Source organism: Thermobia domestica, chromosome 5 (assembly GCF_964235325.1).
Source record: "Thermobia domestica chromosome 5, izTheDome1.hap1.1, whole genome shotgun sequence".
In the NCBI taxonomy this organism is placed as follows: Eukaryota; Metazoa; Arthropoda; class Insecta; order Zygentoma; family Lepismatidae; genus Thermobia; species Thermobia domestica.
The window spans coordinates 140,183,747-140,208,057 of NC_137458.1; the positions used below are offsets into that span (position 1 = coordinate 140,183,747).

The 24,311-nt window shown below is 34.8% G+C and overlaps 1 protein-coding gene across 1 annotated transcript in view; it reads right to left on the bottom strand.

Moving 5' to 3' along the window:
• LOC145685258 (phenoloxidase 3-like) overlaps nt 1–24,311 on the bottom strand; it is a 116,382-nt gene that overhangs the window by 50,311 nt on the left and 41,760 nt on the right. Inside the window, exons 6-7 of the mRNA XM_081757624.1 lie at nt 19,764–19,914; nt 17,702–17,797 (exon numbers count right to left, since the gene is read on the bottom strand). Of these exons, the coding sequence (XP_081613750.1) occupies nt 17,702–17,797; nt 19,764–19,914 (247 nt within the window). The remainder of the gene's footprint in view (nt 1–17,701; nt 17,798–19,763; nt 19,915–24,311) is intronic.

The window sequence follows — 24,311 nt, forward strand, 5'->3', positions numbered from 1 at the left end:
GAGAGAGTATACATATAATGTTGGTTCGAATTCCATCAAAACCATAGGCTCATTTTTGTGTAACCTTGGTACTGAAGAAGACAGTAGACTTCAACAAATATTCCTGTCGGGCCTCAATGGCTCAGTGGTAGAGCGTTCACCTCTGGTGTTTGGGGTCTTTGGTTTGATCCCAGCTCGCGCCAAGTAAACTTTGTGGTGGACAAACATCGTGTGAGTGGGTTTTCTCGAGGTTCTCCCGTTTCCTCCCACTTTCTTCATTCCACCATTTCATTCATTATATCATCATCAGCGTCTCCTTTAGCCTAGCCGGTATATCCGTCGCACGTAAAACTCAGATTTCAACAAATATTCCATTTTCAGCAAGACATTAGGTTAAATTGGAAACAACGAACTAGATCACATATTTCCAACTTCATTATTGATACAACTATTATATACAGGGTGCATCAGAAGTCCCTTGTCATCCTTTCTGAAAACTACAGGGATGTAGTTTCATTGAATGCGAGATAAGAGATACACATTAGGCCCAGAGGGATACTTTCGGATTACATCACGCGGACGGTCGCCATCTTAGATTCGAAATTGTAATACGGATGATAAGTGGGTAGAGTGATACATGGCCATGCACTAAAATGTTCTGAGGATGTCAAATATGCAATCAGATATCATGTAACTTATTCTGGTGAAATGTTATTGGCAGTGAACCAAGTGAGACTATATGTAGTGGTATGTCATACCCTTCTGGTTTTTTTTTCAGTGATAGAGACATACCATTTCTGGTTTTTTAGTGATCAAGATATACCTTCACGGAAGAATAAATGCTAAATACCTTTAATAAATCCATTTTTATACGTATTGACAAAGATTTTATTTCTTATGTAGAAATAACTTCTAAGTTGACAATACTGACATTTTTTTTTTTTTACCTTTTTCTACCTTTTGTTTGTAAAATGAGGTGTTTTCAAAGAAGTTCATTAGTTTATATTTTGATGTGCCATATTGAATTGTTTCTTTCGTATGTTGGTATGTGTCGTCTTGTCTGAATTCTTATAAGCGTCGTGTTTTGAGCATGGGCGGATTTAGGGGATTGCAGTGGGGGCGGATCTTACGGGATTTTGAAATACCCCTCATTCGAGTGTGTGGTCCAGGAGTTTTCCCGCTGGAAATTGTTAATATTAAAAGTAGGCTTCTGAGCACTTTCGCGTATAATTCTCTGATACAAGGTAAAGGGTTTTTTTTATTTATTTTTTTTAGAAAGTTGTTCACGATGGATGGATCAGTCTCTCCATTTTTTCTCCGTAACTAAAAGAAGCTTTCCAGTGGTTTTCAGACATTATGTAAATAGAAATGCAATCTTGTAGGCTTCACACCTCACTGCATTTGAACATTTAGATAGCCGGTATGTCGAGTCAAAATCGTAATAAAACGCACCGATTCTGATTGTTCCCACTTCGAACACATTTCCCTGTTATAGTCAGGGGTAAAAGCGAGGGGGAACGCGGGGGACGCAGTTCCTCACCTCGAAAAATATGTACGGCGTCCCCCAGACCCTAAAATGGTACAATGGGCAAAGATAGGCAGGAGGAACGGCGTGGAGTGATGCCGCTACCTACCGTCCCCCACCTTTTCAGGTCCACTTTTACCCCTGGCTATAGTATATGTTTCACATGTTCCTACTGAGCAATAAACATTTGCAAAAGCTTCTTCCAATTAATGTGGACACAAAGTAGGATATAGGGTCAAATTTGTGCACAGACGATGGCGATACTTTGTTCTAGATGGTAAAAATTATGAATATTTACTGCACAAACCATAGGCTTAATATGTCCACAAAGCTAGAAATTGAACAGCGTTAGGTCCGGTGATCGGGCATCCATTCAACTGCCTCTCGTCGATCAACCCATGTTCTAGGGCAGCGTTTCCCAACCTTTTTCAACTTGCGGCACACTTCAGGGTAACTTGAATTCTCGCGGCACACATATTATTATTATTATTATTATTTGAAAATATAAAATACTGTAGTATTTTTTTCTGATTACTGACATCCTTCTCACAGAGAAGAAAGCTAGACCACTGTTTTTTCCCCGTGGTAAATCAGTATGCTTATTTTTCATTTTAATTTAAAAATAGAAAACAATTACAATCAGATATAGGGCTCAAGTTGTTAAAAATAAACTTTTTTTTGTCGAAAACTGTATCCAACCTTTCATTAAGAAGGAGGATCACTAAATAACGAACGAACAAACGAATCTCTTTTACTTTTAAAACACAAATATAGGTAATTCGTATGCATGTTTACTTTGCCGGAAGGATTGAATAATATTTTAAAATTTCAAGTTACGAAATAGTCTGCAACAATAAAGAAGCAATAATGGTCATAACAATGATAACAAATACTTTTTTTTCAAAATTAGAAATGTACAGAAAAATGTTCTACAGAAAAGTAACACAGTATGAAACTTTAAATTTTAGATTCATAGTAGTAATTTGAAATACAAATATACCTTTTTCTTTTGTCTTGCAATTTGATTGCTATAGAATTAATAATTTTGTTCCGATTTCATCGCGGCACACCAGCGACCCATTCGCGGCACACCACTGTGCCGCGGCACACCGGTTGGGAAACGCTGTTCTAGGGAATTGTTCAAGTAGTGACGCACCACGAATCCATAATGAAGAAAGCGCCATGGTGTTGAAAAAACTGCGAGAATGTACTGTACCATCCTCGGGCATCGCAGCTCGCAATATCTATCCCTGTACGAGCGTGAGGTATTATTCCGCAGTTAATTTTATGGAATGAAAAAGTGACTGATTAGACGTATTCCACATTTGTCTGCCAACATCATAATTAATTTTCTTAGCGCTGGTCATGTTGGAAGGGTCTTGCACGCGGGGTTGTCAGGTGACCAATTGTGCATGTTCTGCCTATTAACCTTCCCATTTACGTAGAGGTCAGCTTCATCTGAAAAGAGTATTTGCATAAAAATGTTAGAGTTTAACCATAATTACTCGATAACTCGGTCACAAAACTGCACTTGGCGATCAAGATCGTTCTCGTAGAGATGTTGCTTCATTTGCACCTTGTACGGATGCACTTATACACGCGCAGACCCTATGACTCAACCCACATTGCATTAATAAATGACGTGTGCTCCTCTGGGGCCACATCGAGAAGGAAGTCAGCACTGCCGTAGGCGTTGCTTCATCTGTAGCTGTCTACGATCGTCCGCTACGACGTATGTCCACGAATGTGCCCGTCTCCTCAAATTTAGTTAATTACTGTGACACTGCAGCATGTAACACAGTCACATTGTGGATGATTCTGTTTACAATCGGTAACCACTGCACAGGCACTCCTCCCGCACCCACAGTTTGAATATTTCGATACATTCCTCACGTGCTAACGGTATGGTTCTACATCTAGAAGAAAGAGGTGAATACAATGTTCAATTGGCAATAACTTTTCACCAAATTAAGCTCCATGGAATCTGATTGCATATTTGACATACTGAGAAAATTCTAGCCCGTGGCCATATATATATCACATTACCCACCAGTTTATAACAAACAAATTTAATCCAAAATGGCGGCCGTCTGTGTGAGTATTCCCAAACGGCCTAATGTATCACCCATCTCACATTCAATTAAACTACACCCGTGTAGAATTTAGAAAGGAACTTCGTATGATGTATACAGGGTGTTTCGAAAGTCCCCTGACATAGGGTAACTCTGTTATCAGAGTTACAACAAAATGTAAGAGGAAAAACATCTCTAAATATGTTGTTTTCAATCTAAAGTGAACACTTTTTAAATCGGAGGAGCCGTTTGGGCTGTACTCTTTATGCGCCCAATGTGTAATGAAAATGCAATGTTACCATTTACCTGGACCCACAACATATGTGAATGAAGTTACTGTTTGAAATGGGCCATCGACATGTTAGCTTAAAAGACAGTAACTTCATCCACTTATGTTGTGGGTCCAGGTAAATGGCAACGTTGCATTTTCATTTAACATTGGACGCATAAAGAGTGTACAGCCAAACGGCTCATCCGATTTCGAAAATTCCTTCAACTTACATGGGAAACATCATATTTGGAGACGGTTTCCCAATTACATTTTGTTGTAACTCTGATAATAACCGAGTTACTTTATGTCAGGGGACTTTTGAGACACCCTATATATCTTATGGAATATATGTTTGATGTCCCTATAACTGTAGTATAATTAAGTTTGTTTAAATTTACAAGTTATTACAAGTAGATTCTGACTTACATGCGTAAGAGTTTGTATGTAACTAACTAATGAATTCTATTTCATGAAATTTACATTGAAATATTTAACACAAAATATTTTATATACATGCTTAGTGACTTGGCTTTGGACTGCAACTGATTATTGTACCCCATTATTGCTTGAGAAGAAAACCGATGTCCGAATCTTCATTTGGAGAAACCAAAGTTCTACTGGAATGCTGAGGATTGCAATCATTAATTTTTACATTTCAAGGTGCGTAAATTATATCTAGGTATATTCTGTGTTTATTGTTATAATTACTATTACTATTATTGGGTTTAGAATCAATCAAGTACTTCATGATATTTTAGAGGGATCAAGATGGCTGCCAGATAGATAAATATTTGAGCGTTAGGCCCTTATTTCTTTTCAATTTTATATTTAATCAATGTCTATTTTTTCCCCTCATTATTCCACCAAATCGTATTCCAAGATCATCAATTTTCAATACTCATTTGTGACTGTCAGCATACATAGCATAACCGTAAGACGTAAAACAAAGATTTCTTTTTATTTTTCGTTTTCATGTCTTTTCTCCATAGCTGTGAAAAATAACGACTTCAACATCATAAATTTGTATGCTACTTGCCTGCATTCAAGCACAGTAATCAACTATTTGGACATTACGAAGCAAAGCAGGTCTACTTTGCAGTTAGCATAGTTTTGAAAGGATGTAACATAATCATATTCGTGTTGCGATGTTCAGCACCGTAGATAATTAAACAGTGCTAGTAAATAAATCTGTAACAATTGTATTGGTGTTTAGCTTACATGACCTCCAGACGGGCCATTTTTTTTTTATAACATATTGTTACTTGTAGTCTATATGAGGGGCCGCGGTGGCTCTGGTGCTTGGGGTCCCGGGTTCGATCCCAGTCCCCATCAAGTGAACTTTGTGGTGGACAAACACCGTGTGCGTGGGTTTTCTCGGGGTTGTCCCGTTTCCTCCCACTTTCTTCATTCCACCATTTCATTCATTACTCATCATCACCGTCTCCTTTAGCCTAACCGGCATAAACGTGGGACGTAAAACTCAAAGATTTCATTTCATTTCTACTATATATGAAGTATATTCTGAGGTTGTGTTTTTGGGGACGTGGTAGCTCAGTGATGGAGCGTTCACCTCTCCTGCGTGGAGTTCCTGGATCGATCCCACGGGCTTTGTGTTGGACAAACACTGTGTGGGGTTTTCTCGGGGTTTTCCCGTTTTCTCTCAGTTTTCATTCTACTATTTCATTCATTCTCATGATTATAGTCTTCTTTAGCATACCCGGCAAAAGCGTGGAACGTAAAACTCAAAGATTTCATTTCATAAAAACTTTGGTGCAAAGTAACCCCATAGATGAAGATATTTTGCACCACATACAAAAAAGTATGTTCAACATACTAACATAATGCTTGTCTGCAATGTTTTCTCTCCTGTATTTATACATTTCACTTTTTACACAAAACTGCATGCAGTCTACAAATATTGATGTTGGAATTGTGGTACCGGTATCAGTACTTACTATGAATTATCGATATTTGTAAAGAAAATTATGTATTTTCTGGTACCGAAATAGGAGCCACATTCTGATAGTTTAGCATGACCCACAGAAATGGCAACTGAAAAACAGAAAAAATCTCCGTGAACTGATTTGCCTTGGTTGCCTTATATCCAAGAATATCATCTCAACCGTAATCAGTGGAAGATTTACGGGATTTGGGGCTTTCAGGCTGAAGCCCACCCAAATTGCAGGATTTCTTTTTTAAAAAATCTAATTTAGTCATTCCTATGCGTATGCCCGTCAAGCCCTTCAAAAAGTCTAGTGATTTCTAAATAAACGAAGTATTTCTGTGTGAAGTACCTCTCAAACTATTCTTCTGAATCCGCCGCTGTTCGTAATTTATTTTCCAACAAGAAATCCATTCCGACATCTACCTAAAGAGGAAATTTTCCTAAAGTTAGACGGCAGGAGGTGCCAGTAGTAAGAATTTTCCATTTAAGGGGTTACGTTGACCCGGTGCAAAGTAACCAGGATTTGAGGCTCAAAACAGCCTTCTCCCAGTGTTATTTTTTCTATGACTTTACAATGTTTCACTCTTCAGTTTCAACTATTGCTTGGAAGTCCCATCATACACAGTAGAATTCTACGGAACCGACTTAACTTTGACGGAAATTCTTGTAGGTGATATCTTCCAAATTTTGTCTGCATTTACAGTGAGTGCTTTCCATACCTCTACAACAACAAACCCTTCAGGTAATTAGAACTGATGTTAACCGCCAACATTATAGCCAAAATCCAGTTAGATGTTCTATCTTACGGTGGCAGTTGAAACTTTCTCTTTACAGTTCATGGGTTTACCGACGGAAGACTGTGTAACTTTTTTCGTATTTTGTGCGAAGTTAACCCTGAAGTGCAAACAGAAAGTCGGTAAACCCATGATCGAAATATCGCACATCCCTTACAGATTACCTAGGTAGTTAGCAATTTTCACATTCTTTTTTAAGGTGGTAACAGTTGGAGCCAAGGGATGTGCGATATTTCGATCGAACGATTAATATTTTCAAATATCAAACTATCGATATCGAAATTTTTGACCTATATATCGATGTTTTTGATCTTTATCATATTTCTATATTTTCGATTTTTGATATTGCTTATATTTTGATATTGCTGTATTTTTCGATATTTCGAACAAGTTACAATAGTATGTCAATATCGATTATCTATTTCAAAATTTGGATATCACAAAGCCCTATCGAAACCCCTCCGAAATGAAGTTTTTGTCTATGGCCTGATTAGGGTTGCGCACGGCAGGAGACTAGACAGAATTTTTGTTACGAAATTCGAGACGATATTCTCTTCCAATAGAAACAGATACAGTTTTCGAGACGAGACAACTTTCGCGACATCTTTGCGAGAGGTGACAGTCTCAAATCATTTCTCGTGTGCACCCCTAGCCCATATCGTGCGTTATCAAAAAGCATGTTAATGAGAAATAACAACATGTAAATACAATATAGGTAGTTAAAAACATTTTTGTTTTCATTCTTCAGTAATGCATTATTATTAACCTCAGTATTTTATAGTCCATTCTTAATCTTAAGATGATGTATAATTAAGTTTTGAATTCGGTTAACTTATTTTGTTTCTCAAATTGTTTTAAAAATGTATGTACAAACATGTTTATTTTCATTCTTGAGTGCTTAAAGTCACTATAGTTATTAAACATAGTATTTAATATTGCACTCTTAACGTTAAAATAATATACAGTTAACTTTTGAATTCAGTTAACATTTTTCTTACTGAAATTGCTTTAAAAGGTATGTAAAACGTTTTTATTTTCTTTCTTGAGTACCAAAAGTGAAGCACAGTTATTAAGATTAGTATTTTATACTCTATTCTTAATTTTAAACTGATAAACACTACGTTTCTGAATAAATTATGTCAAGTTATTTGAGTGACGAACACTGGTAGAAAATTCTGACTACTACTGGAACATTTTGATTTTAAGGTGACGATTACTGGTGCAAGGATTTTAAAATATTGTTTTTCCTTCAACGGCTACTCCTTTTTGAATTCTGACTACATGGTCATTATAAGAAGGATCAGTGAGTCTTTCCAACTATGGTACAGCTCCGACAGATTCACGATGCTGAGAGAAGAGACAAAATAGTATGTTTTCAACCTTAAAGTGAGAACCACTGGCGTTTTTACCCTGCTATGCAAAAGTAAGTGGGTACTCCAATGGGGTTCCATTGCGTTACCTAATTTCTGCATTTTAGATATATGAAAATACATGTGTCTAAAATGTAAAGAACTGATATTTGTTTACTGAAAACTGCAACTCGGTAAGCCTTACGGATACCGAGATATGGGAAAATAAAGAGCGACACGATATGTATGTGGGGCTTGCCAGGCCCGTATCCAGGGGGGTAGGGGGCCACCCCCCTAAATTTTTGCTGGCCCCCTAAAAGTTTTAGAGTAGGCTTGCAAAAGAACTATAATATGGTGATGAACTATCATATGGTTGGATCGGGCCCCCCTAATTTCAGCCAGGCCCCCCTACATTTTTGGGCTGGCTACGGGCCTGGGGCTTGCATACTTGAAGGTACAATTTGGAAAATGAATTAAAATATGACTAACGGCTATCAAGATATTGTCAAATAAAGGGAGGACCAATACAGGTATTGGATTTTCGTGTTAGATGATAAAATTTCCGAAACCGGTCATGGAAAGTTAATAAGCACCAGTAGCAATTCCATCTTCAAGTAATTAGATATTTCCATGGGGTGTTAGAACATCTTACAGTCTACTAAGATTAAATTTTAAAAGCTTTTGAAAATATAACTTGACATTTGTAAAGAGTATTAGAAATATGTAAGTATAAATATGTTTATCTAAAACTTCCAGCCAGTACATCTAACATATAGAGAAACACCGTGAAATAAAAGAATATGAGATGTTGAAACTTCGGAAAAATTATAACAAAATTAAATAAGATGGTACTTCTATGGGTTAAGTGAGTACCTCAGTACAATTTCGATGGAAAGATTAATTCTAGGTTTTCTTCAGGCAGTTCCAAAGGTTCATCGAGCTGTGTAAAAGAGTAAAAATTCCCTGTGAATATATAATACAGTAACCAAAATATAACGAGTCATATGTTTTATGACGTAAAAATAGAGATCTTTAAGGATTTGTACTTCTGGGTCTTTGCTATAAGAAAGAAATTCAAAAACCTACTGTATATACCTTAATAGACAATTAAATCAATGAGGACACAGTAACTTCGTGGTGGGGTGTTTACCTAGTATGTTTCGCAGAAACTACACTGGAGTACAGTATTCTCTTAATCCACAGAGATACGATCACACTTAACTGCACATTTAATTTTAAAATGAAATTAAGGCAAATGAATGTTGATGATAGAATTGATGGAGTGCAAAGGTGGGAGGAAACGGGAGTACCCCGAGAATACCCACGAATACGATGTCGACTGCAAACTGACTTGGCCGCGGATCGAACCAGGGACCCAATACACCAGAGGTACGCACTCTACCACTAAGCCACCGTGCCTGCACCCATTTAATTGTCTATTAAGGTATATACGGTAGTTTTCTGAAATTTCTTCTTCTTACAGCAAAGACTCAACAGTACAAATCCATGTGGGTCTCCATTTTTACGACGTCATAAAATACATAATTACTTATATCTCGGTTGCTATATTAGATATTGACAAAGAATTTTCAATCTTTTTGTACGCTAGGAATTATCACGCTTGGATTTACCCGAAGAAAACTTCGAGCTGAATTAATATTTCGATCGGAATTGCCCTGACGAGTGTGAGGTACTCACTTAACCCATAGAAGTACCATCTTATTTAACTTTTATTAAGATCAAAAGTTGTTTTATGAACTTTTAAGATCTAATACTCTTTTATTTCACGCCGTCTCTCTAGCTGTAAGATGTACTGGCTGGAAGTTTTCGGTAACTCTATTCTCTTTTCTAATACTCTTTACAAATGTCAAATTATATTTTCCAAAGCTTTTAAAACTTAATCTTTTTAGACCCATGATGTTCTAAAACCCCATGGAAATACCCGGTTACTTTAAGATGAAATTGCTACTGGTGCTTATTCAGATTTCATGACCGGTTTCGCAAATTTTACCACCTAACACCAAAACCCCATAACTGTGTGGGTCCTCCCGTTATTTGACAATATATTGATAGCCATTAGTCATATTTTCATTAATTTTCTAAACTGTAGTGTCAAGTATGGAAGCCCCACATACCTATGGTGTTCCTATTTATTTCACCATATTTCGGTAACTGTTAAACGTACCGACTTGCGGTTTCGGTAAACACACACCTGTAACGTTCTTTATAAGTTTAATAAGATATATTTTAGAATGTTTAGAAATGGGAGGTCTGTGAATGCCATAGTACCCGAAAACCCCCATAAGGACGTGTGTGTAGTGTATTGAATTGAAACTACTTTTGAAGTTGTTGTTAGCCCTCAGTAATTACGTTTTCGAAACTGCACAATCTAGTACGCAAACCTCACACTTCTATGGTGTTGTTCTTTATTTTCCCATACCTCGGTATTCATAAGGCTTACCGAGTTGCGGTTTTCTGTACTAAACAGATATCAGTTCTTTACATTTTAGAGACATGTATTTTTCCACATATCTAAAAATGCAGACATATTAGGTACCCCATGGTAACTCGAACGCCATTGGGTACCCACTTACTTTTGCATAGTAATACATTTCGAGTTGTTCAGCATCAATAGACACATTTTTTTAATACATCGTTTTTCTACCAGAAACCCAAAAATCCATACCTGACCGAACAGATTTTGTCCATTTAATTTAAAAAATGTTAAATATTTTAAAGTGTAACATTTTAAATACTTTTGGATTTTTGTTTCAGGTATTTCATGCATCAAAACAAAACCCAGGATTCTGCATGAAAGACAGCGAAAAGAAGCAGTGTAATTTGTGGCTAAAAGCACGTCCTTTCTGAAGACAGACCCGATTATATTTACATTCTTTTGTACGAATATGTAACCTTAATAAATATACTGCTCCACAAATTATTTCTTTCTTCCATAAATTAGAATAAATGTATGTCTGTTTAAAGAAAATGTTTGTTAGCGTTAAGTCCTTTCAACTCTTTTTCTCTATAAATAATAACATTATACCTTGCAACATTTTTTTATCATTGTGCAATTCCGATTGGATAAAGTAAATCTGCACGAAGCACTATTATTTCAGACATACATTAATAACTAATGTATTGTTCTGTGAATAAGGCAATGGTATAGTGAATATGTTTTAATATAAAATCTGTAACTCAGCTTTTCAGTAGTCAACTTTATTGAGAATCTGAAGAAAGAAAGAAAGAAAGAAAGAAAAAATGTTGGACTTAACAACGAATTTCAAAATTATTTTTGTTCGAATTCTGGACTAATCCAAATTATCCAGAAAAATCATTTATGTTGCTCTCTACATATGTATCCTTTATCCAAATCGTATGAAAAGGAGACTTCATACATCACTATATTTTGTATATATATAAAATTGTAAACTAGAAACTTCCGAGTAATTCTGAGAATCATCGCTCTTTCTTTAAATAATGTATGAGACTATTACACTGCTCGTTACTTAAAATGTTGAACTAAGAAGGATACATCCAGGAAAGTCCAAATTTGCAGAATGTGTAGAGCAGGGAAGGACAAATATGTTTGGATGATGGCTGCACAGTTTCTCATACCTGTGAACTCTGCCAGCTACAGTTGATGAGCTGTGGCATTGGATCGTAAGACGCATGGCTTACCATACCAGAAGAGAACATCCTCTCGCTGTCTCGCTGAGTTACAGTCGTTCTGGTTGTCAATGTTGGGTCAGTTCTGCTCCGCTGTCACCGCGTTGTCACACAGCGAATACAGCGGTAAGTTTAACCCTTAACGTACCAAGCCTAAGTCGTGAAAGTTGTTTACCAAGTTGGAGTCTTCTGGGGACCCCAAGTATTATTTTAATTTCTCAACATAGTATTGCAGATGGTTACTCCAACTATAATTTTTTGGATGTCTAGAAGCATACTTAAGTTAAATGAACATTGTTGACATCAAATATTTTGTATATTTGAGTACTATTCAGTTCTTCATACAATTTTATACTTTTGTGTCCGTAAATCTGAAACACAGGTTTAACAATGGAGATTTTACATTTTCAAGTGTGTTTTTATTTTTTGTATTTTTTAAAGAAACGCATCGATGATCTAATCATGTAATTAATATCTCAAAGGGTTGCATGATACATATAAAAATCGAGAATAAATTGATTCTTATAATTGCGGCAGTATCACCAAATATCACTCTCTGGGGTCCCTAGAGTACCCCGCTTGGTATGTTAAGGGTTAAGCATATTCGACACTTCCTATTAGATATGGGCTTGGGAACTTTGGTGTAGCTACCCTGTCTCCTTGAAGTTGCATTTTTAATGGCGAGTACTGTGTAGGAATCACCTTGTGAGGGAACACGTTTTCAGCTGACACCATGTCTTTAATTATAGCATCATTTAAAAAATTACTTATCTGTTAATTAAAATGTGCAGAGAAGTTATTTCTGGAAAATCCTATTCACGCCTCTTGTGGCAACAACTTCTGCATTTTGGAAGAGGATACTATTAAGGAAAAGGATGAGGTAAAGTCGTCTTTATATAGTACACACGGAAAAGAAAGTATATGACAGTTGACTAATTTTCTTTTGCCAATAGCTCGGGAACAAATGAATTAATTTGGATCTTTTTGTTGTTATTCTTCGAATAGTTATAACTTGACAACCTGCCAAAGTCGGTACTCTAATAGGTTAATTTATTGTTGAGTTTTTAGGAAAACAAATTTTGTCAACTGAAGAATATTTTCTTTCGTGACTGTACAAGCAATGGATGATAACGGCTTAATAAATGACTGTACGTAAGTCTTGTTTGAGTTTGAACATAGGATTGTACAGCGGGGGACACTTCTAAATGGTACACCTTAGCCATAAATCTCCATATGGCTGTACCATTTAGAAGTGTCCCCCGCTGTACATGGCTGTGCATTTTGCATTATTATTGAAGTGCTGCAACTAAGTTATTGCAAAAGGTATGATAAATTCTAACAGTAATATTGTCACATATTGATTTACTCTGTATGAAAACTAAAATAGTTAATATATGGTTAACCTCCTTTGTGCCAATAATTTTAAAATTAACGCTTGTGCCACTTTTCAACCTTGGCTTTGCAGTAGCTTTCCAAAGAATTAGCAGGAAGTCCAAACTTACACCCTGCAGGTAAATACATTTCTCTGGGCAGTTTCACTGCTCCAAACTAAGATTGAAAAGTGTAGTATTTTTAATTTTATTATTATTGGCACAAAGGAGATCAACCATATTTTAAGCTATTTTTGTTTCCATACAGAGAAAAACAATATGTGACAACATTACAGTAAGAATGTATCATGCATTTCTCAGTATGCTGCAGCACTTCAATAATGGTGCACTATACGTACAATCTAGATCCTCAATATGTCCAATCCATATATTACAACAAGGCAATACGTATGCGATACAGGTAAAATATCCGTATATTTCATATGGACAAACTATAAGCTACATACATCCAATCCATACATTACATATGGCCAGCCTGTACGCGACATACGTATAATCTATATGCTGCATGCAGACAGTCTGTAAGCTGCATATGTGCACTCTGTATGGTGCATACGGATATTCTGTATGCTGTATCGGGACAAGCTGTGTGCGACATACGGAAAATCTGTATAATACATACGTACAATACGTATACTGTATCTAGTCGTACGTACGGGGCACAAGTACAATATAGATGCTGTCTCGGGGTTGAACGCAAGAAACACACGTACAGAACGTATATTGCATACTTCTTGAAATTTTACTCCGTCCTGATAGTCAGTGAGTGTCGTCATTATTAACCCACATGCTACATACGATCCTGACGTCACAAAGCTAGATATTACCTCCGTATATATTTGTTACTGCAGATGACGTCACACGAGTGACGTCATTGCACTTATGCAGACAGTACGTATAATACATACTTTTTCAGCTATACGTTTGCTGCAGGATGTTATATACGGTTGTACGTTAAGTCCAGAAACTACAGGAATTACGAATGTAACCTACGTTTTTAAGTATGCCACCTACATTTTTTTTTCTCAGTGTAGCCTCTAAAATTGCCCTCAAATACTACATTCTTCATGTTAGCTTTAATTCGTAAAACATGTGCTCCATCCATCTTGATGGTGAATTTCAGAGCGAAATATGGCATTTAGGTCATGGAATTCTTATCTAACTATAGAATATACTATAAGAAAGCTATTTAGATAGAAAAATCATGAAAATGAAAAAAGCCAAAATTTCCAAAATTCTCGTTTTTTTCCAAAAAAGCCGGCTTTATATGTGAAAAAAAAAACATCGATTCAAAAAAGCCGGCGTTTTTGCATCTCTAAGTTAAACCCAAACTCAAGGGAAAATGTCTCGGAAACTAAAGATGTGTACACTGTTTAGAAAGCTCGTGAACTTTTATAACGATATCAAGATTTGTCAATATCAGATGGCTTTTACCGACTCTGATATTAGTAAAATTTCTTCATCTCACTAAGTCCAAACCTAACTTTCGTGGCAAATAACTCGGGAACGAATGATCTCTATACTATTATATTTTCCTAAGTTGCACGAGGTGTACTATTATACTGATTGTAGTGGAGATGGAATTCGTATTGTCGATAGGATACAACTTTTAATAATCTTTTACTAAGTCGAACCCCAAATTTGATTCTCAATAACTCAGGAACCAATGCCTGTACACTAATATATTTCATAAGTGTACTACGCTCTTGAAGGTCTATAGTCATACCAGTTTTAGTCAAGGTTTATAAATTCAATCGATCGCGCACACTACATACTTTTCTGCTACTATGCTTTTTTTAAATGAAGAATGAAAAATAAAGTTATATTCAAGATTGTGGAATCTAGCATGGCGGCAATGGTGTTCACTTGAACTGCCCCTGAACTTGAACCGCCCATAATTTAACTAACTTTCTTGGGTAAAGAATGTCAGCTGTCTCTTGGCCCTCCCTCAATTGCAATGGACAATATTTCTATATGTGAGAAATATTACAAATTAAAAAAAAGAAAACAATTCTCTGAAGGGTTGTGTTGTTCTGTGTTTTGTTCATATTTTGCTTAAAAATGCATTTTCATTTACATTGTTTAAGTATAACGCTATCGTTTTGGACCCCTCATAAAATAATCTCCGTGAATCGCCAAAATTCATAAAATGTTACTCTTCCTGTTGTTAATGTTCAAGTTAAATTATGTGTATTTAGTTACTAGTACAAAATGCCCTCCCCGCTGATCTGGTGGCAATACAGGAATAGCCATCGGAGTTAAGCGATTGTTCAGATGAACAAAATAAATCCAAAGAATTGACGTCTAACCTAGTTTAGAGGCTTGCACTTTTACCGGTTGCAATTACAGAGTGATCTCTGGCACTCAGTTTCCGATTATGAGGCATACTCTAAAGTAAATTCAAGTACCGCTGAAGAGCATGTAAGTTTATACTTTAAATTAAGTATCGATGTTCGTAAATGAAATTATTTTTTTTCCAGTTTCACTTCCTCGGAAGTAACGTGTGGGATAAAGGAGACGGTGATGATGGAAAATGAATGAAATGGTGGAATAAAGAAATTGGGAGGAAACAGGTGAGCACTAAGAAGAGACATGCACACGGTGTTTATTCACCAGAAAGCCCACTTGGTGCAAAAATGAACGAACTAGAGACCTCATGCTCCCTAGGTGAACGCTCTACCACTGAATCTGGGTTCGTATCTCTGTCGTATATATTAAGTACAATATTGAAGATTATTTGGAAAATTATGGATACACGTGTCTTGATAGAACTTAAGATCAAAAATTAGGAAAATTGACTTACGTGGACTTATTAAAATCTCGTACCGTTTTTGCTTTATAGAAATGAACACTTAAACTTGAAATAGTCGTTAATTTATTAGCACTTATAGTCTTAGGAAGGAGATAAGGAAAGGATATAATTCTTTCCTAATTCGATAAAAAAAATCCCCCAAAATATCACGTATTTATTGGATCGAACCTCCTGTTTAAGCGACTCGTTTGTTAGTTTATCCTGGTACCCCGCCGATATGTCTTAACTACTCTTAACCAAATTTGACACTGTAATTCGAGAGCACGAGCTAAATGTCGTAATTGGTCAGATTCCCCAATTGAACTTTCCATTCTGGAATAATCAGCGAAAAGCGGGATGCACATAGACTTGAGCTTGGAAAAGTATTTGGCGCAAGATATCTCATTGTAAACCGTAGAGAATAGAGTTTTTACCATTAGAAATATGGCGAATAGTTTTCGATTTGTTCTGTGAACACAACGTTTCAAAGCGAAGCTTTTCTTTACTCAACCTAAACGTTCATTTGTCCGGGTACTCTTCCGAGATGCTTGAACCATTCTAAACCAAATTTGATATGGTGATTTGAGAGCACAAGGTGAGTGTTGTACGGGATTGCATGTGTCAATCGGACATACTATTGAAGAATCATCACCGAAAAACGAGATGTTCATAGACTTAAGCTTGGAAAAGCATTTCCCACGCGAATTGTCTTTGTAAACAGTGAAACATAGTATTTTCAGTATTAGAAATAGGGCTAAGACCTTTTCATTTTGTCCTGGGAACACAATGTTTTAAAGCTATTATACTTTTCACTGATATGCCAATTTCAAATATTTGCATGTCGTGTTCATTCACGAAAACAATTTGTGCACTAGAAAATTTTATGAATAGTCAATAAACATCGATAGCTTCGTTCCAAATTTTCAATTACTGCATACTAGTTACCATTTTTCTTACATGATGGTCAACGTGACAACTGGAAACGTTTGTTATCAACACTTTCAGTTTGAGTATAGATTTGAAAAGGAAGCGGAATGTATTCTTCGTACCATAAATCGTTTCCAAAAACTGCTTTTCGATAGCTCTTTCATTTCTTGTTCCATGTAAATCTATATTGAAAACGAAATCGTTATTAAATTTCAATATCATAAGGTTTCTGTAAACTGTTAAGGGTAACTAGAGTATGTTTTCTTGAGACACTGAATCGATTCCTTAATACCCGAAGCGATCAACTTTAATGTTACAAACGGTTTATTTCTACCACTTCTGATTTAAGTAGAGAGTGTATAGAGTAGATAGAATAAGCCTTTGGTATGCTGAATTGATTCCAAACGATCCCTTCTCTATATCTCTTTCTATATTTGCTGCGATATGTCACGGCAAACAGACAATCAGACGGATATAGATGTTTTATAATACTTTCGACACTTGTCCGAAGTACTGTTTGGAAGTCTAAAACGAAATATTATTACTATTAACACAAAACAATAAATAGTTTGTACATTTATTTTTATTGAAACAGGTCTCTAATATCCTTTTGTTATTTTTGATAATCATTAGACTAATTACCTTGCGAAATATCCGAACATTTATTAGTTTACTATGTGAAATGATGGAACGATTAATCGTGTCCTTTTCAATATGATCGAAAAATTTTCTGTTTACTGTGTGCATTGTTAGAAGCATATTATGTCATTAATTATATTCGAACAATAGAAATAATCGAATTACCTTACGAACTCAGATTATTTTGACATATACATCACTAAAGTAATTTTTCTCTTACCAAACTATTTTATATGTTCATGTAAAGAAACTATAATAGCTGATGCTCCTTATAAACCAAGAAAAGCACGAAATTTTAAAAAATAAAGTTTCCTTATATATCTAAAACCAATTTAAAACTTTTACTTACACACACTGCATTTTGATTCTGCATTGCATTGTAAATCCTAGATCTCCACAGTTGCAAATCCTCTATATGAACAGCAAAATCTCCTAGATTTACATCCTGAAGTAAAATATAATATTTGACATGAATTCCAAAAATAAAATATCGTGAACAGAATAAATATTAATATAACTGAAGAAAAATAATTCAATTTTAAAACAAAATATTACCCAATATTATACTCAACAAATGAGATATTTGCAAACCCTACAAAATTTTCTGTTAGGTATCTTGATCAGTTCCTTCTATGTACTGATCCATAATACTGACGATCAATCTGGTTTCCTTAGTAATAATTGGAATCATCGTAAGACTTTAGCTTCTATCTTTCAGTCCAACATCAAAGTTGTGGTATTATATGTAAATCTCAACTTTTCTGCAGTTTCAGGTTGTGAATACACCTTGATGGCCTTGATTACTTTGATCACCTTGAAATAGTAGGAAAGTAATAACAGTAGACTCACGACTATTCTAAATAGTCTTAAAAAAAGAAAAGTCAAAAACAGAAGCATCGTAAAAAACTTACGAAACATTTTTTGAACGCCTTACTTATTTTATAACACCTACATGAAAACGTGGCCTTGCCCCGTGCAAGCAGTCATCTATCAAGAATGATTTAATAATAATAATAATAATAATAATAATAATAATAATAATAATAATAATAATAATAATAATAATAATAATAATAATATTTTAAAATATTTTACTCATTGGTGTAACCATTTATATACAAACAGTAACATAAGTATTAAATAATGTATTTAAGAATTAGATCTATATTTTACTTTACAAATTTGCTTATTTTACAATTCTATATATGTACAGTGTGCATCATTGTATATTTCCTGCTAAAATTTATTAATTATTAAATTTATTTAAAATCCGTACAATATTTTCATTCATGGACTTCTTCTTTCTGTAATACATATTTTTTAAAGGCACAATATCTTAGCTATAAAGTACTATAGCTGTAAAGTACTGATGTGTAAAAAAAAGTCTGAAAATATGATTAATAGCCGGTTTTGATATAAGAACTGTTTTAATGACATAATTGGAACAATATGTTAGTAGTTACAAACTCCGGCCTATCCGGCTCTTTTGCTATCCGCCTTATGCTTCCGTAATACTAGACCCAATAGACGGGAGTGTATTTCGTTTCTAATTCATCTTCCAAACTTTCGTGAATTTGATAGAGAAGTATGTTGGTTTATGTTTAAGATAACATATTTTACCAGGCTTGAGGATCCGTAATGACTCCGTAGAAGAGCCGGTACCAACTGTTCAATGAATAAGATAGGAACACATTTCTACGATCTGAGAGATGACAATAAGGAATAGATAATGAAAAATTGAAATGAAGTAGTTGAATGGAATAAACACGTCCTAGCGACATGCGAGCTATATATCTCTAAAGCTGTCAACAACTTTGCGATACTTATGTTCCACTTGTCATTACTGGCTTCACAAGAAATGCCAACAAGCTGTGACGTTATAGAGCTTAAACTTGCCAAAAAAGTATTCTAAAAATAATACCCACAAATACTTTCTTTTGTTTTAGTACATAAAGTTGATCTTTTAGTTCTCTCACTTTGTAATAGTATTAGCGTCAACCTATAGTATTCTAATAATTTACCTCTCATAAGCATTCCCCGCATTGTTTCTCACTTCATATTATCCACTTTTTATCATTGCATTTCCGCTCGTCCGACTTGTTTCTACCTTTCTGCGCCACTTAGATGATTCAGATAATATAGTTTTCTCTCTATTTTGGTTTATACATTTAAAGAAGTATATGCATGTATACACAGATCATTAAAAAATACGAGATAAAGTAAACAATTCACCCGATCATAATCATCTTTATGGCTGGTCGAGTAGAAAATTAACTCTTTAGATTAATGACCGAAAGATTGAGGGAAAAAAAAGTATAACGGATAGAAAATGGAATGAAGAAAGGAAGACTAACCAAGGAAATTTTTCTACGAATATAAAATATATATAGTATTAGAATATAAACATTTACCTTTAAACTTGTGAAGCTAGGCCGTCCAGTGAATCCTCTGCTAGCAATTCGGCTGTTTAACCTGGGATAAAAGCCAACTCTGATGGGCTCTCTCAAGTCGTTAAGATCTCTAACTGCATTTAGATTATTGCAAAATCTCTCAAAATTATACCTATTAAATCATTAGAAATAGCATATTAAATTCCATAGGTAAGATAATTGTCAAAAATAGAATCTAAAGAGTAGATTTCTAACAACAACAACAATAATAAATACAAATGTAAAATATCATTAGGCATGCACAATGTGAAATTAAATCGTCGATTGGAGGAATGATGAGGTTAGTATCAGAGGATAATAAATACCAAACCTCCAAAAATCAAACCTGACCAGCCGGTTGCGAGTGTTACCTTTACTAAATGTAGAATCTAATGAATAGATATTTGGAGGGTCAAGGCTATAATAATAATAACTACTTCGTTATGACTTCCTGCATGAATGTCTGGCTACAGTCTTCAAAATAGCTACGATTGTCTGGGAAGGTATGAAACCTTACGATTCGTAGTTATTGCATTCTCCCTCACTCTAACTGAACTAGTTCTCTACTTAGGGCTGTGCGATATCCGGTTTTGAATATCGAACTTCGATATGGACCAAATATCGAAAGTCGATCGATATATCGAATATCGAAATATCGAAGGTTTGATAATATATCGGTCGATAATATCGAAGTATCGAAATATAGAAAAATTTCGAAATATCGAAAAATATCGAAGTATCGAAATATCGAAGTGTCGAAAAATATCGAAGTATCGAAAAATATCGAAATATCGAAGAAAAAAATGCTACGGATATTAGAAAGTAGGGCATGACAGTTCTTGCTTCTAAGCTTTCCAGCCACTTTCAGGGCCAGTTCTAATAAAATGTCTTGATATCTCTTAACTGTCAGATAAGGCAAACCGTCAGATGTGAGGTGAAAAATTTTCTTCTATATTTTTCCGGAAAATTTTCCGATTCATAAAAACATACTCCACGTATTCCTATATCGTTGTTTAGCCGTGATGTGAGGTGGAAAATTTTATTCTATATTTTTCCGGAAAATGTTCCGTTCTTAACAAATATCAGTGATCAAGTAACAGTTCCTCAGTATTCATAAAATTGATTGAAATCATGTATAAAAATGTTAAAAAGTGAAAGATCGTTTAAAGAATCTGAAAATTTTCATGGCTCACACAATTTTCAGTACTATGTAGGAACAAGTGAAATAATGTTTCATAAATCGAAATATTTTGTGTCTTGTATGCAAAAATTGAAGAATTTTTTATGAGTCGGAAAATTATCGTCATTTTGAAGCAAAAAGTAAAACAACTTTTTGTGAATCGGAAAGTTTTATTGCTCTGTAGAAACAAATGTAAGGAATTTTCATGAATCGGAAAAGTTTTCATCGCGATGTAGAAACAAGTGAAAACACTTTTCATAATCCGGACAGTTTTGGGTATTGTGTATAGTGATGTTAGGTGGGAAATTTTCCACTATATTTAACTGCACATTGAGATATACGATTCCTGTAGAGGAAAATTAGACAGCAACAAATTATAATTTTCCAATTAGATTTCGGGAATCAGAAAATTTTCTAATATTTCAAGTTGGGAAGTAAAAATTTACGTAGTGTTTCTCTCTCTCTCTCTCTCTCTCTCTCTCTCTCTCTCTCTCTTTCTCTCTCTCTCTCTCTCTATTATATCTACTTATTTATAAATGTTGCAGAATGTAAATCTATAAAAATAGTAAAGCTGTGAGAAAACAGTCTTATGCGTATTAAACTGACGAAATCTAATATTGTAAGATCAAAGGTGGATTCTGAGGGAAGAACGCATTCAAGTTTTTTAAACATTCTTGAAATGAAAAATCATTAGATTTTCACTTCATGAAACTTTTTAAGACAATATTTATTACCAATAAATTTTATGGCTAAACAACGATATATGAATAAGTGGAGTATGTTTTTATGAATCGGAAAACATTCATGACTTTTAATAAATTGAAACTTTAAATAATAGAATGGGATATTTGTATTCTACGAAGTCATGTTCTCTGGACTTGGCATACACACATACACACACACAGAGAGAGAGGAGTTGAATTGAGTTGATTTTGAGTTAACGTCCCTTTCAGCAGCGAGACCATATAAGACAGGACCAACTGATTAACGTGAACCGAACTACATGAGCTCCTGCTGGGAATCGAAGCCAGGTCTTCCATGCCAAAGGCGCGTATGCTAACCGCTTAGCAACGAAGGAGCTCGCAGATGAAAAGAGAGAGAGAAACACTGTGTAAAATTTACTTTCCAACTTGAAACATTCGAAAATTTTCCGGTTCCCGAAATCTAATTGGAAAATTATAATTTGTTGCTGACTAACTTTCCTCTACAGAAATTCAATTTCGTAGCTGAATGTACAGTTAAATATAGTGGAAAATTTTCCACTTAACATCACTATACATAATATCCAAAATTGTCCGGCTTATGAAAAGTTTTTCCACTTGTTTCTACATCGTCATGAAAATTTTCCGATCAATGAAAATTCCTTTCACTTGTTTCAGCAGAGCAATAAAACTTTCCGATTTACAAAAAGTTGTTTTACTCTTTGCTTCAAAATGACGAAAATTTTAGGACTCAAAAAAAGTTCTTCAATTTTTCCATATAAGACAGAAAATATTCCCATTCATGAAAAATTGTTTCACTTGTTCCTACATAGTACTGAAAATTATCTGAGCCATGAAAATTTTCAGATTCTTTAAACGAACTTCCACTTTTTTACATTTCTGTACATGAATTCAACCAATTTTATGATTACTGATGAATTGTTACTTGATTGCTGATATTTTTTAGAACGAAAAATTTTCCGGAAAAATATAGCGGAAAATTTTCCACCTCACATTACTAATGGTATACTGACATGCAAGTCTATTTGTCTATATTACATCACTAATTTCTTTAAGCAGAACTGATTGAATTATTTGGTATATAGTAAATTGTAGCTATCATTTTTATAAATATTAAAATATTTGTTTTTGAAGTTGTGAACACGTCATAACATATTTTGAATATGACAAATATGATAATTGTATGATACTTTACAAAATAAAAATTGGTAAGGTTTTATTACCTACTCTTAAAAAAGAATTGAAATATTGTCAGGTTTACAAATCATGTTAGATTTCAGAAGAGTACTGTGTAATTTTTAAAGATAGCACTGTAACATTTAAGTAAGACTTCGCTTATCCAGTCCGGTGGTATAACATTATTGTTTGTTTTCTTTTTTAATGAGATTTGTGTAAGGAAGAGAAAGTTTATCTTAATTCCTATTTAGTGCAAGTTTTGAGCATTTACTTAAATTCTTATTACTATCACGATGGTGAGAATTATTTTTACGAAAATCTCATTTTCTCTTGTATATTCACTTCAATAAGTTTCCTGTTCACCAGTTATACTCAATTGTAAGAAACAAAGATTCGTAGTATGTATACTATAAAAGTTTGTGTGCAAGTTTAGTTGTAGTTCACGCAGTGGTGCCCCCCCCTTATGTCCATGACGCACCCCCCAATTGTCTATCCGTAGGTGTTCTTCCATGAAAAAATCTACTTTTTGATTAATTTTTACACCCCTTCAAACATATTCATATAGATTTTTATTCCCCCCAAATATTTCAATGACGCAGTTTGCGTCATAGCCCCCCTCTGTGGGCACCCCTGGTTCACGTAATTTTTGCGTTTCCGACAACATAAGAGGAGTAGTATGTAGAAATTGTATAAATATATCTGGAATATTGTATAAATATACCTATTCTATCCAATTATACCAGAGTTTATAAACACAGCAGGTATTCATTATTCAGCTCTTTTCCTGTTACACAATGTCGTGTTTGAAAGGCTCAGCGCCACAGATGACTGACTAACATCAAGGAAGTTTCGAGAAAACTAAGGATAAGGCTTGCAGATTATATGCGCCCTTATGGATCGCCACATTTTCTCGATTCTGGCATCATGTTGACTATATTGTTTGGGCTTTGATCATGTTTGGCACACAGAATATGTTAAAACCATTTCAGTATAGAACTCAAAATATGCCTTGATATCAGTTATTGATCTGCGGCGCTTAGCCATCTATTTACGGGCAAACTGCACGCAACATTTTTATATTTATTTTTTGTAATTAAAACATGTTTTCTAGTAATTATGGGGACCACCTCCATTATCAAAATATCGAATGGTATCGAAGTATCGATATATCGATTTCGATATTTACCAAATATCGAAATTTCGATATTCACAAAATATCGATCGATCGATCGATATATCGAAGTATCGCACATCCCTATCTCTACTTGCTCAAGCTGATGATTCAGCACATGAAGATGAGTCAGCACTCAGCCGATGACTAAGCACATGATGATGAGTGAGCACTCAGCTGATGATACAGCACATGAAAAAGTCAAAACTCAGCTAATGAATCAGCTTCTAAACTATATCCCGGAGCTACTCATAGCTAGATGGTTAGAATAAGAGTTCTCG